Source organism: Caretta caretta, chromosome 25, assembly GCF_965140235.1.
Source record: "Caretta caretta isolate rCarCar2 chromosome 25, rCarCar1.hap1, whole genome shotgun sequence".
Classification (NCBI taxonomy): Eukaryota; Metazoa; Chordata; order Testudines; family Cheloniidae; genus Caretta; species Caretta caretta.
Genome location: NC_134230.1, coordinates 16,510,839 through 16,527,265, shown reverse-complemented (window position 1 = coordinate 16,527,265; position 16,427 = coordinate 16,510,839). Strand labels below are relative to the sequence as shown.

The 16,427-nt window shown below is 40.8% G+C and overlaps 1 protein-coding gene across 46 annotated transcripts in view; it reads right to left on the bottom strand.

The window, feature by feature from the left end:
• The window catches only part of GNG7 (G protein subunit gamma 7), a 128,444-nt gene that overhangs the window by 27,419 nt on the left and 84,598 nt on the right, over positions 1-16,427 (bottom strand). For 2 of the 46 annotated variants that reach the window (XM_075123282.1, XM_075123264.1), the window contains one exon: positions 2,692-2,751. The exons of the other annotated variants lie outside the window; for them this stretch is intronic. Coding sequence is in view for 1 of the 2 variants with exons in the window: in XM_075123264.1 (XP_074979365.1) it covers positions 2,692-2,751 (60 nt within the window). In the remaining variant the exon portion in view is untranslated. The remainder of the gene's footprint in view (positions 1-2,691; positions 2,752-16,427) is intronic. 46 annotated transcript variants of the gene reach the window in all.

The following is a 16,427-nucleotide window of genomic DNA, read 5'->3' as shown; positions in this document are numbered from 1 at the left end:
TAACTTCTTATGCTAAACGATCTGTTTGAACTTGTCTTTAGCTGTGACTCTCTTACTCAGGTCTTGCCTGACCTGAGGAAGAGCTCTATGTAGCTTGAAAGCTTGTCTCCCTCACCAACAGAAGTTGGTTCAGTAAAAGGTATTACCTCACCTACCTCGTCTCTCTAATAACAATAGGGATTCAATCTGCTTTTCTTATACATGTTAAAACTATTTTTAAATCACAGTGTCTCCTAACATGGTTTTTTTTTTTAAAAAGCGAGGACAGGTCTCCAAAGAAAATCCTTGCTTGTAGATCACTGACCTGCACTGACCCTGGAGGAAAAAAGTGCTCTTCCCACACTGCTCCTGGATGACAGCCAGGAGTGCACTGGCAGCAACTAGAGAAGCAGAGCGGGACTTGACATGAGGTAATGCACATGTTACTGAACTGATTCTTAGCACCAGTCTTAACCCAAAGCAAGGCTGGTGCTTCAGGAAAGGAGGAGGGGGACGGAGACTGGTAACTGAGTGTACGCTCATTTGGTGGTTATTTCTTTTAACAATGACCTCATGCTTTTTTGGAACAGAGAGTGGCTGTTGGCTGATGGCTTTTACTTCTTGTCTCGGGAGAACAAAGCAGGCTCCATTTTTCTTTTACACTTCCTGCATCAGTAGCTCAACAGCTGAATGAGCTATTGAAATTTTTCCTGAGTGCTGTAATTTTTTTTAAACCTCCAAATTTCTATGGTGTGACAAACAATACACGGTGAGAGCACTGCAAGAATCTCTGCAGACAGAGCCATATTTCGGGTTGGGGCACACAGCCTTAAAGGGACAGTGTCAGGTAAAGATAAGCCCCACCTCACCCCCATTTCACTTTTGTTTAAGAGGATTTAACAAACGCAAGAGACGTGCCTGCATTTTGGTTTGGGCTTAAACATTTCCCCGCAGCGTTTACAGCCCAAACGCTGCAGCACAGTGCTCATGCATGAGGACCAGCAAGTGAAATTAACCTAGTCTATTTTCCTAATAGCAAATATTTTATATTCTAACCAAGTGTTTCATCTAGGGTGAGGTTTCAGAGTAGCAGCCGTGTTAGTCTGTATCTGCAGAAAGAAAAGGAGGACTTGTGGCACCTTAGAGACTAACCAATTTATTTGAGCATAAGTTTCATGAGCTACAGCTCTTCAAATAAATTGGTTAGTCTCTAAGGTGCCACAAGTCCTCCTTTTCATCTAGGGTTAGGGCTCCATGGCACTGGGCACTGAACACCTCCTAGAGCACAGGTTCTCAAACTGAGGGTCGGGACCCCTCATGGGGTCATGAGGTTATTACATGGGGGGGGTCACGAGCTGTCAGCCTCCACCCCAAACCCTGCTTTTCCTCCAGCATTTATAATGGTGTTAAATATATTAAAATGTGTTTTTAATTTATAAAGGGGGGTCGCACTGAGAGGCTTGCTTTGTGAAAGGGGTCACCAATACCAAAGTTTGAGAACCACTGTCCTAGAGAATCCCATCCCAGAGGGCTTGCAATTTAGGACTTGCAATTAAGAGCAGCTACACAGGAGACCTTACAGGGGCACAGCAGGGCCTAAATTCAATAGCAGAGCCCCTGTAAGATCTCCTGTGGCTCGGCTATTGAATTTAGACTCTGCTGTGCCCCTGTAAGGTCTCCTGTGTAGCTGCTCTTTGCTGGCAGGAGAGAGATCTCCTGCTGACATAGCACTGTCCACACCAGCACTTTTGCTGGTAAAAAGTATGTCAGTCAGGGGTGTGTTTTTTTACACCCCTGACCAAAAAGAGTTTCAAGATGAGTGGAATCCAAGCAATAACTGAGTATCTGAGGCTGGCTATCACTTTTCCTTTTGGGGTTGACGGGTATATGGTCTGATGCACAGTTCTTGGATTAAAATAGAGGCTAGAACCCGGACTATAGTTTGAGGACCCCTGCCTTTGGTATTTGCTTTCCATCATGGTCCCCCAGATCCAGACACTAGTGAATTTCAGACATCATTTATTTTGTTGCTTTGAGTTTGATTTTTTGGGTTTAGTTATGATTTCGATTAGTAGATCAGCAAAATAAAATAAGCAAGTGACTTTTAGGATAGATAGGATGAAAAAATAGCTTTCTAAGGATTTAGTCAATATGCTGAAGATATGTGACTTCACATATAGCAAGCTGGAAAAATATCATTTCCTGTTATTCTAGAAAGCAAATAAGGGCTTGCAATTCTGAACTGAGGAGTCAAGGACTTCAGTGAATAAGGGGCAGACAGCAAACTGACTATTTTATACATGTGGCTAGCGGGAGAGGAGCGTGTAGAACCATCTTTGCAGTGAAAGTGTGTACTAACATGGTTGCCAAGTTACAACTGTGCAACCCCTGTAAAAACGCCAAGCAGTTTTCTCTGATGTAAACAAGAGCTTCTGTGTTGAGGGAAAGGGAGCGTTAATTGATACAAGACTGTTGAAAGGTGTACAGATGGGCATTGGCGTTTACAGATAAAGCCCAAAGTGTTCGAATGGCACTACCCCAGTCTGACATGAGAGATCAGAGGCTAGTCTACTGCTGACATCAGAGATCTCAATGTAGCTACTGACTGAAATGAATGCTCATTGCCTGATTTAATCAGCCAGTAAGCACAGGTGAGGTCATGCTAAAAATACAGGACTGAGTGCCATTATGCAAGGTCACTAGAATATTTACCCAAAAACATGTGTTTCTCTCCTCTTCTGGGAAGCAGTATAAGCTCTGTTCCTGGCAGCACTGCCCATGGAGAAAAGGGGGATTAGCACATTTACAAGATGGGGAGAGGAATACAATTACACAAATCAGACCTATTCTCTAGCTTCAGCTCCATGGAGTTCCTTTTAAGCTATCCAGTGGATTTTTTCCTCTTTCAGGGCACTAATTTACACATTAGCATCAATTTAAGTGATAATATATGGAAAAAGCCCATGTGGATCAATAGCAACTGCCCCATCTATAAGATCAATTACTTGCATAAATGTTTAGAAACTGGAGCAGTTCAAGAGACTGGCAAAGGATTCTGGGAGGACATTACATCTTAAGAGGTCTATAGCTCCATTTCCTTTCCATTAAAGAAGATGTTACTTGCTAGCAAGAATATGAAATTCTGTAAGACAGCATCAGGGCACTTAAGACACAAGAATTAAAAGGAGGACTCCTTTTCTTTTTGGGGATACAGACTAACACGGCTGCTACTCTGAAACAAGAATTAAAAAAAATACAGATTTGGAATTGTACTAGAATATGATTATTTGCAAAATTACATGGTAAACTTGAAGATTCCACAGAAAAGAGTAAGATTAAAGCACATATACTACTGCAGATAGGCCTGGTGTTAAAAGTAACACTCCCTCCCTTTTCATTTTATCATTAAAAAGCCCTTGGTGTCAGGTAGGTGGGGACTTCTGGTGACAATGCATTTTCACACAATCATAACCTTTGTATTATTGAACTCCGTGCCACCAGGTACTTCTCAGTGTTACAGCAGTTATACGTCTATCCAATATATATATATATATATATATATATATATATATATATATATATATATTTTAAAATCAGCAGGAGCAGCAAAAGCATGAAGCTGAATACGTGCACAAGTCACTACCTGGTTTCACCACCCAGGAGCTCTTTTGTAACTAATCACGTAAATGCAAGAACAGAAGCAACTGCTGGCTTCCGTTTTGCATGCATGTTCAACATGGGCTGCCTATTTCAGCCACCTCCCAGATACCTACAAGTCCTCCCATGCATGAAAGCCACACAATTAGAGTGACAGGTTTCAGAGTAGCAGCCGTGTTAGTCTATATTCACAAAAAGAAAAGGAGGACTTGTGGCACCATAGAGACTTACAAATTTATTTGAGCATAAGCTTTCGTGAGCTACAGCTCACTTCATCGGATGAAGTGAACTATCAGAGTGGTTAACATCATATCTACTCCCTTCCTGAAACCAGCCAACACAGCTCCCTCATCTGAGTAGATAAATTTGATTGTTTTTCTAAAGATCTGAAGCTACCCCACAGGGTTTTTAATATTAGTCCATGGTGTAAGAGCTAGTTATATTATAAATGCTCCACTACATAATTTAGGCTAGACTACTAATACCTAACCTGTGCTAAAAGTCTTTGCTTTCAAGAAGTTGAAGGATTTGGATTTTGGAAGGATGTATAGTCAGGATCTGAGAGCAGAGCAAGACTTTCAACATTAACATCTTCCCTTGTGTGCATTTTAGTTAATTTCAGTCAAGGGATAATGTATGCTGAAAATCAGGCCACTTGTGCACAAAGTGCTAAGTACCTGCAGCTCCCACTAATTTTAATAGGAGCTGCATGTGCTCAGAGCCTTTGAAAATCAGGCCACAGCATTCCTCCTCATTCTCCTTGTCCTTTGGAACAACTGCAGAACTAGAGGGTCTTGGTCAGTATTAATTACATTTTTGGCTGGGAGGGAAGGGAAAAGAGCAAAAGGAATATGCTAGAGAGGCCTGTGAGTTGAGTAGTAATGGCTATAACGTGGTAGCTCAGCAGTAACAGGTGCCTTGCAGATCAGAGACAAAAACTACAACACTGCTATGGCCACACAGTCTGCAATGCTGTGTAACCAGACATAAAAAATGCTTCCCCTCTAGTACCGGAGTAACACTTGCTTTAAATTTTCCTACTTTTGATCGCTTGTGGTTTATTCTCAGCTACTTTCCCTGTGCCTTATACAACCAAATTTTGTGGTGAAATTCGCCCATGTGCAGAGGGCCATTACAAGGAATATGAATCACTTATGTCCCACTTAGAAGTACTATTTTGAGGGCTTATTAGCGTCTAGGGCTGAATTTCATCCATGGTGCTCAAGAATCCATACTGCAGAGAGGAGCAGGATAGTTCCTCCTTTTCCCTCTGATTCAGTAAATTCCCTGAATTATGCTTGCAGACTTGCTCATGGGATATAATAAACTGCACAACTGCTCAATAGTTCTGTCTGCTAAATATTAAACCATCTTTTGCATAAGGGCTTTTAAAGCTAAGGACATTTATGACCTTTGAGCAATACATACAGTAACAGCACGTGTAACCTGTAACCAAAGAAATCTGTGACACTGCCTAAAGGAAAAGGGTAATAGTCTTTATGAAGATAGATACACTGTACAAAGAAGGTTGGGTAGTTATTTTTAAATGTTGAAGAGGAGCAGTAATTTTTAAGTAAAGGAACATTTGTACAGGTTTCAGAATAGCAGCCGTGTTAGTCTGTATTCCCAAAAAGAACAGGAGGACTTGTGGCACCTTAGAGACTAACCAATTTATTTGAGCATAAGCTTTTGTGAGCTACAGGTGTTCATGCTATTGTTAAGAGCAGTACTTGCCAGACACCAGAGTGTTAGCAGTAGCCAGTTACCACACTGTAATATATTTTGAACAGGAAGTAACAATGAATTAGTGTTGATTTTTTAATAACCTGTCCTAGATACATGTTGCAAAACATTTTATTAGGACAGTTCTATACAATGGTATAACTAAATGATGTATAGGATCTTTCTTTGAAAGTCCTACAAAAACTTAGTCTTGGTGTTCTGCAATGACATTTGGAGGTACAGCAAAACACAGAAGTGGATAATAGTATATACAGAAAAGAATCCATTTTAGGAAGAAGGCGACAATCCATGTTAGGAAGAAGAAATAGTACTGCATCCCAGAAAGGCAGCTCTATACTATTTAGCCTATTACATTCAAGCAGACTTCTCACTTTGATACACCACAGTTCCAAAAATGATCCTGCATAAGTCATTATACCTTGATTTAGGAAAGCAACCCTGTTCAAGATCGTAATTAAGCATATGCTTAAATACTGTCCTGAATTGGAGCCCAAAAGGAGGGACTGATTTAAGTGGACAGATTGAGAGCTGAATATGTACAGCTTGGCTCAGCCACCATGGAGGTTGAAAATTGGGGGAGGGAGGGGAGGGGAGGGAAGAGGAGAGGGGCGCTTGATAGTAACTCTGCAACTATCTGTCATGTGTAAACATTAAGCAGGGAGACAGAGAATTTGGGAATTTTTAGAGTGGTACAAGAGGGCGCTGCTAGAGTTATAGGACGAGATTAAGGAAAAGGAAGTTTAGGCTGAACATCAGGAAACCTCCCTTGACTTTTTCATAGTCTACTTGACCTGAGTTGGGAAATAGTGGAAGTACCTCTGAGACATTAAAAGAAAAGTGGGAAGAAGAAAGCTTTGAACAATGTGCTGGACTGAACATGTATACACACATTAGGAGAATCAAGAGGTCTGTGATTTGTACAGAAGGGAGGCAAGTTAAAAAAAGTGTACTATGCAAAGAGAAAAGTAGGAGATTTTACAAAGCCATTAAAAATACAAAGCTGCCACCACCTACTAAAATTAATAATTCTGCTCCACGCTGCTCTTAGAGTCATTTGTCCCAGATCTAAATTGGCACCAGCTCAAAAACAAAATTTCATCTTTCCTTCGCTGCTCTGCAGCTCCTGTGCATGCTCCGAGTGGGTGGAGAGGTTTTGAAATGAATCTTGTTTTCTGAAGATGAGCAAGTGCACCAGGAGGGGAAAACCCCGCCAAGTGTAGTAGCCACATTTGTTTTTCTTCCCTACAAGGAAGGTCTTAAATGGAGGCCAATGTTAAGTGTCATGCATTTGCAAAATTCTCACCTTCAGCAGCCAAGCAGCAGCCTAGCACTACATTGCACCTGAACTTGCGTACAATGTAAAACTGGACAGAAACATACACCAGGCATAACATAACAAGACCGTTCTCTATCCACCAAGAACGTGATGGATCCAAAATGGCCTAAGACTGCACATCACATTTTGAAGCCAAACCCTTGCGGAAGAAGGGCAATGCCTGCCTGCACTATTCTTTAGATGCTAACACATCATTACTCATGAGCCCTTAGAGTAGCCGGCGTTTGGGAGATTAAGAAAAGTTTGGCATCATTTTACCAATTGGAGGGGAGAGGGAATGTATGGATGAAGGCAGTGATTCAAGACACTGAATGAGATTGCTGTTCTTCAGGTGTTTTTTTGGTGGACTTGATGCAGGAGTGAAGAGAAATACCCAGGTAAGTAACATGCCATTTATAGTAACACAGCAAAAACTAAGCTATATCTGTTTATGTCACTGTAGCTGGAAGACAAAGGTTATCTATGGTCTGTAAAACACATCTTTCCTTACATCAAACCAATTTGGCTTATCAGAAAAAGCAGCTACCCTCATATATAGCAGATCTATGCAAAAAATATTTTACATGGTATGTAGGCATTGAAGAATTAAGTGTCAAGTATCTTTGCTCAGCATCTGTAAGCTGAATGCTTTGCTTTTCACAAAAAAAAAAGCTCCACAAATTTATTCTCTCCTAGAAATAGGATCATACTGTTACAAAGCAAGTTAGCCACATATTAAAGAGAGAATATAAAAATACCCTGTACAACACTCAAATAAGTCAAAGCAACTACTGTGAGGAATACACCAGAGCGCATCATTCTTATTATAGCACTGATTTACAAATGGCACTGGGACAGTCAGAGCTCTGGAGAATAAATACACCACAAGAAAAAAAAGGGAGGGGGCATATTTACTGAAACTTTGCACAGCTCTGTATGAGAGGAATGGAAAGGCTAAGGCGTTTGGTTTCATAGGATTTTAAGTTGACTGTGGAAAGTGAGTTTGCTGGGAATGACATCAGAACCACAAGTTATAATATCCTCATTATATGATTAGGCATAACAATCTTTTGTTCAGTCATTGCTACGTGAGATGCTAAGACTACTGGTAAATACTCGAGGTAACGGAACCATTAAAACTTTCACTGGCACAATATGCCTATAAAAGCTTTTTTTTTATTAAATACTTACTGGAAGAAACCTTGGCTTCTGTATTATATTGCACTACAGGTACTAGAAAACAGAGTAAGGGTATTTCTGGCCTAAGTATCAATTCAGGAGGAGCATAGCTGTGATAAAATGTTACTGAAATCCCAGGATAGCTGACCCTCTCAGAAAGACTTCAAAGTAGCAAAAACATGTTTTTTCCAACTACTCTGTTACAGTAAAATGTTAGTAGTACCCAAAAGCTTATTTGTTCTCTACTAGCCTGAAGTTATTGTGCTTTCAGTGGTGATCCATTAGGATATCCCACTCTAATCAGGATTAGGCTTGGTCAGTACCGAGATTAGAGATATCCAGGGTGCTACATGAATCAATACTGGTGGCTTAGTAAGCAACAGTGTTCCCTCTAGATCAGTGCTGAACCAAAGCCCCTATGTGGTACTGGATAGCTGTAGGTACCGTCTACATACAGCCCTCCAAAGCATCTAGGAGGGCTGGTTCCTCTGGACAAGGTACCAGGAGCCTGATCTGCAGAAGTACCCACAGATCCACAGTTGAAGTCAGTGGGAACTGTGGAGGCTTAACCATTTAATAAAAGACAGGTCCCATAAACTTAAGAACAAGCCACGTGACTGCTGGTTGCCTTCACTTGAAATCAGAGCCAGATACTTCTTACTGCAAGAATATTTTCCATTTACTTTGTAGGCAAGTCTACAAACTGATCTATAAAGACTTAAGTGGTTAAGAACCAGGAAGTCATCATCTCTGAGTTGTCCCAGAAGCTGGCCATCTACCAGTTTTAAGATTAGGCAAACAGATGCTTGGTGACAAGATACTCTTCACAGAGGAGTTCGCCACATCTGGTCCAGCACCGCTTTAACTTGTTAACCTTTAGGGCACAGTTCAAGACATGTCTTTTTTCAGGTTTTTGTCTATAAGTGAGCTAAGGGTAGCCTGCTCTGGGACTTGTCCTTCGCATGACTAGTGTGCACAGAGATGTGCAATTGAACATATTTTAGTAAGTAAAGAGTCAGTGCAGGGTGGAGTCTTCCCCCTTTAACACATTTTCTGCAGCTTCCAAAATAAAAATGTAAGCAACAGCCTCCTCTATAAAATCATGACAATCCCATACAGTACACAGATTAGATAGATAAACATAATCCACAATAAAAAGGTTTGGACATCACAGATTCAGTCTTTTACAAATACTTGGGCAAGGAGGCTTCTGGCTTAGACATCTACCTGCAAAAAGTTTTCAAAAATTGATGTTATGACAAATATTTATTTCATATGAAAAGCCCTATGTCTCAGTTTAGGGCAAAATAAACTACCAGCTTGACTCAACTGTTCTCAGTCAAGCTTCATATTATTGGGAACCAGCATTCAGCTGATGCTAAGCAAACAAGAAAAATACTGACAAGCCCTTGGATGTGCCTTGGTGAAGTACACGCCCATAAAAAAGTTCTCCAAGAACATGAGTACCAAACATACACTAACTTCTTCCATGTGCTTTGACAAACCTGATATACAGTCAGCTACACCAGCTCTAAACGGACTTTTTTTGGGGGGGGGGGGGGGGCGGAAGGGGGGAGAGAAGAGTATAAATCACAGCATGTTTTCTGCTGGTCACAGATAATCCTTTGCACGTTGTATGTTCGTAAGGAGTGTTTATGACCACAGCACTACATTTAAAATACGAAGTCTGAACACTTTGCTCCTAATGACAGAGTGCTTGCCAGGAGTACAGTGATGTGGAAGGTCAGACCGGCCAAACCAGCCAACATGGTTTGCACAATCATAGCAGCTAGAAACTTTTTCCTTTTGTTTTCTCTCTACTCCATTTTAACACCAAGTGGGGTTTCTCATTTACTGCTTCTTTGGAAAATGTTTGTCAGTTGCAGCAGATAAAAGCAGACTCTAAAGTGCAGAGCTGGGACCAGCCAACCCAGAACTATCAGAATTACTGGAATTGCTTCCCCTGTTCTGCTTCACAGGAAGAATCCAAGGAGATGTCTGTCTTGGAATGTGCAGCTATGGCCCTTCGCTGCCAAGCAATCCAGTGCACATCAGTGTAATCTGATGTCAACATTTTTACCAGACTAAGAGATATCTATAGTGGGCGGATGTACCTAGGAGTCAGACAATCTTCCAAAAGGGCCTTTTTGGTATTAATTCCCAATACCTTTCAATTGAACAGAATATTTAATGTGCCCGTGTGAACTGGCATTTGCTTTAATCTGGCACAAGCACAGAAAAGCTAGTTTTCCAGTTTCATACAAGAGATATTAAAGTTTGAACTCTGACCCTTCATGAGAACATTTTCTGTTGCTTTACAATGCAGCTGTAGTCAGAGAAGTGACTATAAAAACGGCACCTCCTTATTAATCATATCTGCTATATGTGCGTCTGGGTCATGTCTGCCAGCAGCACTGCCAAGCATACGAAGTTTTGCTGCAGATCCACTACAGTTTTGGAAGAATGAGCTGCTGAATTCTATTGTTAGCTCACAGCTTTGTGTATGGGTAAATTCCCATTAGAGAACCTTTATTACTGGTAACAATGTGAGAGGCAGAATGAGACCAGTTTGGTTTGAAGAACCAGGGTTGAATTTGCAATACTGACTGTTAGAGAAATCTCTTGAGTCAGGGTGAGCAAGTTAGATGCAGAAGTGTGTGTGTTGTTCTGAAAGCCACTGACTAACTGCACTTTCACCCACGTCAGTAGGAGAGGGAGACAGCAGTAACAGACCATGCACTCAGGCCTCTCTAGGAGTTACATCACAAGTACTGCAGGGGGTTAAAGAACAAAAGGCTGTTACTGGGACAAGTAGCCCAGAGTGTTTTTCTCTTCTTCACTGAGCATGCATCAGAATGCACTTCACACAAAATGTGGGACAAAAACCTGACTAACTGCAGAGGACAAAATCCTTTTTGTTGAAATCAAGTGTCTGATATGACAATCTCTACTGAACCATTGAACGGTGGCTGAATTCTCACACAAAGAAGTTTCTATGAATTTAAATGCGGAGTGTATATTTGCCCATAGATTACATGATTTAATTTGGCGACACCCACATTTCTTCACATTCTAAAGGACAAATGTTTCACAGTTAATATTGACAGCCTCTATTTTTAGAAGAAGATTTCATTTTGACCAGTCAAACTTACACAACCACCAGGAGTATATTTCTTTTCTCAGAATCTTTGACTTAGATTTCTCATATAGAAAGAGTCCTTTTTCTTCATCTCACAGACTGCAGTGCCTGATTAGAACAGTCTAAGTGCTCAGCCTCAAGTTATATTACAAAAGTCATTGAACAAATGTCACCGATTCTTGTCCCATCACTGCTCAGCCATTATGTTCTTGTGTCTTATTGTCCTACTTTAGTAAGACGATCACTTACAGGACCAAAAAGAACAGAACAGAACATTGTGAGCACTTAGCATTTGATGCTTCCTACAAGAGTAGGCACAGGGATTTTGATGCCACTGTGCATTGCAGTTATGGATTTTAATATGTTTGACATGATGGAGGAAGGACATTACCATTGGTAAGTAACTGTCTCCAGCTCACATCCTGCATCCCAAGGTAATGCTAGCCTAGGAAGTGCGGCCTGTGAGATTTTGGGACTTCATTTCCCAGCATGCTATGCTCCCTGCTGCTCCTCCTATTTGGTAGATGGCAGGGTAGATTAAGGGAAGATCCATGAGCTCCACCATTTGACACTTTTGGGTCTGCCATGAGGCCCGGGGAGAAGAAAGCATTGACAAGGTATGGAGCCAGCTGTGCTATGAGCTCTTTTGCTGGATTCAAGCCCCATTCAGCCTTAAGTCATGCATGGCAGCTGATGGCCGCCTGGAATAAAAGATGGGGAGAAGAAGAAATGGAATTAAGAATGGATCAGGGTAGGAAAGAGTGCAGACATGGGGAAGGAGAGAAGAGGGGATAGAAAGTAAAGGCATGTAAAGAACTGAAGTGGGAGAAGCAAACTAAAGCCAGGACACAACGTTCTCTATCTGTACAGGTTTCGGAGTAGCAGCCGTGTTAGTCTGTATCCGCCAAAAGGAAAGGAGGACTTGTGGCACTTTAGAGACTAACCGATTTATTTGAGCATCAGCTCTAAGGTGCCACAAGTCCTCCTTTTTTGTCTGTATGGTTTATCCATTCACACAGGGTGTGACACTTCCCGTTCAGAAGAGGGGAGCTAGAAAAAAAACGGTGCTGTCCTCGGGGCTCTGGAAAGGTGCCACGTGTCCCTGTGCCCTGCAATGTTTGGGCACCTCTGCATAGTATAATTAAGGTAATTGCCCCTTCCATTAACACCACCTCCCCTGTTAATTACAACTCCTTGGTCGTTGCAATGTGAGCTGTTCCCTTACATCATGTGTGGTTACTTTGTTCTTGTGAGCTGCTCTCATGCGTGTGGCACTGACTCCACTAAGAAAAGAACACGGAAGGATTTTCCCTCCCCAACAAATAAGTACATGTTTTTTCTGGTCAAGAAAACCAGAAAAAAAAAAAGCAAGCAAGATTTTAGGTCCAGAAACCTTGATGCTGTATCTTTAATATCACACCTTTTAGACCAGTGGTTCTCAAACTTTTTGTATTGGTGACCCTTTTCACACAGCAAAGCCTCTAAGTGTGAGCATCCCCCATAAAATAAAAATGGGGGAGAATTTAATTTTAATGGGGGCTCAGGGCTGTCAGCCCCATGGAACCGACAGCTCGCAAGCCCCATGTAGCCACGTTGTGACCTCCCTGAGGGGTCATGACCCCCAGTTTGAGAATCCCAGGTTTAGGCACTGGCCAGACTACCATGTTATGGGATTTTGAGTTCATTGAAAGGAGGTTTGTATGAGAAACTAAGGAGAGCATATATAGTATACGTAGGAATTAGGGCTGTCAAGCCATTAAAAAAATTAATCAAGATTAATCGTGTGATTAATCACACCGTTAAACAATAGAATATCATTTATTTCAATATTTTTGGGTGTTTCCTACATTTTCAAATATATTGATTTCAATTACAACACAGAATACAAAATGTACAGTGCTCACGTTAGATTTAAAATTACAAATATTTGTACTGTAAAGACAAATAGTATTTTTCAATTCCCCCATTACAAGTTCTGTAGTGCAATCTCTATCATGAAAGTTGAATTTACAAATATAGAATTATGTACAAAAAAACCTGCATTCAAAAATAAAACAGGCATTCGCATAGCACTGTTGTAGCCAGCATGGCAAGATATTAACGTGCCAGATATGCTAAAGATTCATATGTCCCTTCATGCTTCAATCACCATTCCAAAGGACATGCTTCCATGACGTTGACTGGTTATGTTCGATAACTATCCAAAACAGTGCGGACTGACGCATGTTCATTATCATCATCTGAGTCAGATACCACCAGCAGAAGGTTGATTTTCTTTGTTGGTGGTTTGGGTTCTGTAGTTTCCACATCAGAGTGTTGCTCCTTTAAGACTTCTGAAAGCATGCTCCATACCTTGTCCCTCTCAGATTTTGGACAGCACTTCAGATTCTTAAACCTTGGGTCGAGTGCTGTATCTACCTTTAGAAATCTCACATTGGTACCTTCTTTGCATTTTGTCAAATCTGCAGTTAAAGTGTTCTTAAAAATGAACAACATATGCTGGGTCATCATCCGAGCCTGCTAGAACATGAAATGTATGGCAGAACTCGGGTAAAACAGAGAAGGGGACATACAGTTCTCCCCCAAGGAGTTCAGTCACAAATTTAACTAACTTTTTTTTTTTTTTAAACGAGCATCATCAGCATGGAAGAACGTCTTCCGGAATGGTGGCCGAAGCATGAAGATGCATACAAATGTTTAGCATATCTGGCATGTAAATACTTTGCAATACTGGCTACAAAAGTACCATGAGAACAGCTATTCTCACTTTCAGGTGACATTGTAAATAAGCAGCGGGCAGCATTATCTCCTGTAAATGTAAACAAACTTGCTTGTCTTAGCAATTGGCTTAACAAGAAGTAGGACTGAGTGGTCTTTTAGGCTCTAAAGTTTTACATTGTTTTGTTTGAGTGCAGTTATGTAACAAAAAATTTACATTTGTAATTTGCTCTTTCATGATAAAGAGATTGCACTATTAAAAAATACTCTTTTGTTTATCATTTTTACAGTGCAAATATTTGTAAAGTGAACACTATGCACTTTGTATTCCTTGTTGTAATTGAAATCAATAGATATGAAATGTAGAAAAACATCCAAAAATATTTAATTTCAATTGGCATTCTATTATTTAACAGTGCGATTAAAACAACGATGAATCACAATTTTTTTGAGTTAATCTCATGAGTTAACTGCCCTAACAGGAATCCTTTTGATAAAATCGACTGCTTCAGAAGAGTTTCCTAGAAGAGCACATAGAGCAAATGTCACTGATTTCTCCAGAAGGGCACTGATTTCAAACTTAAGAACAGTCTCTTCATACAACACACTGTTTCTATGACAGCTGTGCTTGTTTAAGTTCACAGCATTGCTCAGTTAAAATACATGGACTGTCTCCTTAATATTGACCTCATATGCAACACGGGACACTCCCATATTTTCAGGTGTTCGTTTCACAGGCCGTGAAACTAAACTAAGAGGGTGGTAGAATCATATCAGAAGGCATTAAGAAAAAAGACTAATTGCTCAACTAATGGAGACTTCTAGCTTAAGCCAGAACAGTGACACGTATATCCCATGTGCCCTTTGGGTGCACTCATCCCCCTCCCCCACCCCTTGACATGTAGACACGAGCTCTTTTTCAATCTATGTGAAGCAAAGACAATAAAGAAGATGGGGATATGTGAGCACACAAAAAATTCTCTGAAATTCTCGCAGATTTCTAGACAAGCAATTTTCAAGAGGAGCAACATACTAACCTTCAGGGAACCATAAGAATCAATTAAAAAAAAAAGAGAGAATACCAGAGTAATATTCTTTCTGTGAACACTGCTGTGCCATTGACAATGTATGCAGCATGAATTGAGGTGACCATGTCCTTGAAAATAGGGTACCAAGACAGTCTGTTTGCTAAAGAAAGCTAAATATTGCAAAACAGAATAAGTAAAATACCAGACATTACTGCAAAGCCATGGGCAAGACATCCGGACACCAACTAAAATTACTTCGAGCAGTGAGTTAGGCAGTTTCTACTTTCTAACCTAACCCTGAGAATCCCTCAGTGACCCTGTGTCAAGACAATTGCAATCCCTGGTAGATTCAGCATCTCATCTGGTGGCAGAGTACTATTTAAAGCTCTTAATTAGGACGACAGTGATTCAAGAGAATTAAGCAACCAGCCTGCTCTGGAAATCATTAAGGCTCTGTGCACACTGACAGGGAAACTGTGTTAGCACCTCTAACAAACCATATTTGAATACTTCTTTTGCTAACCTATTTCCCTGACTTGTTCAGCTCACAGGGCTTTACAAAGGCAAGAGAGAGAGTCTTCATAAACCAGAGACTGGGGCCTTGTCTACACTGGGAAAAGTAGGATCCATAATTCCCCATGGATGCTTTTGAAAAGCCCAACCTATAGCACAGTAAAATTCCTAAAGACCTTCCCCAGTATGAATTCAAGAGCTGTCTGCCCAAAAGAAGCTAGGAATGGAGGAGTGGCGCCCAGCATGCCAGAGAGGAAACATCATTTTGCAGGAGAATATGTTAAAACGGCTACAGACTTAAATAAAAAGGAAGACAAAGGATGACTGAATGGGCACTTTTGCACACCAATGACTATTACCTACAGTGAGGCAGAGCCACACAGTGACATGTTTGAGTAGCGCTAATAACCTTTTATTGCTCGTAAGCCGAACCAAGTGAAGCAGAAAGGAAGACTTAATGCTAGTTTTTTATAAATATTTCATTTGTGATGCCATCTTTGCGAGGTGACCTTTGCTTATCAGGTTTCAGTCTCACTCAGCAGTAATCACTACTAGAGTAAAGTTCACACAGCAACAGCAATCAAGATGTACTAAAATATCCTTTTCAATCCATCTGCTCTTGTTCCTTTATGTGCTCTCTTTTCACCCTTGCAGATCTGACTTCCCTCTTAATCCATGCTTAAGCCTCCTACAGTTGATTCCACTCCAGGCCAACACAACATTCCTGAAGCCCTTATATTAAAATTAAGATCTTACAAGGAAAAAAGTGAAGCTTGTATAAGGAAAGCCAAGCAAAGGAGAGCAGCACCTACCCTAAAGATGCAGTTCAGATTGTGTTTTACCTTTCCCCCACCCAGCATCTGTCTTGTTTAGACTGCAGGCTCTTTGGGACAGGGACCATCTACTACTCTGTTTGTACTGCACCTTGCGCAGCTGGATGCCATTCTTCATTGGCCTGTAGGTAGTACAGCAATAATAATAATAGCAGTAATTGCCCATGTCATAGGAAAGTGCATTTATTAACGACACTGAAAAACCAGATCACCTATAAACTTAAGTTCCTATGCACGTTATTTCTTTGGAAGTGGCTGGAGATTTATGGTATCTATGATATCTTTAAGGAGAAGCAGTGGTTGGCATCTTCCCCTAATCGTAT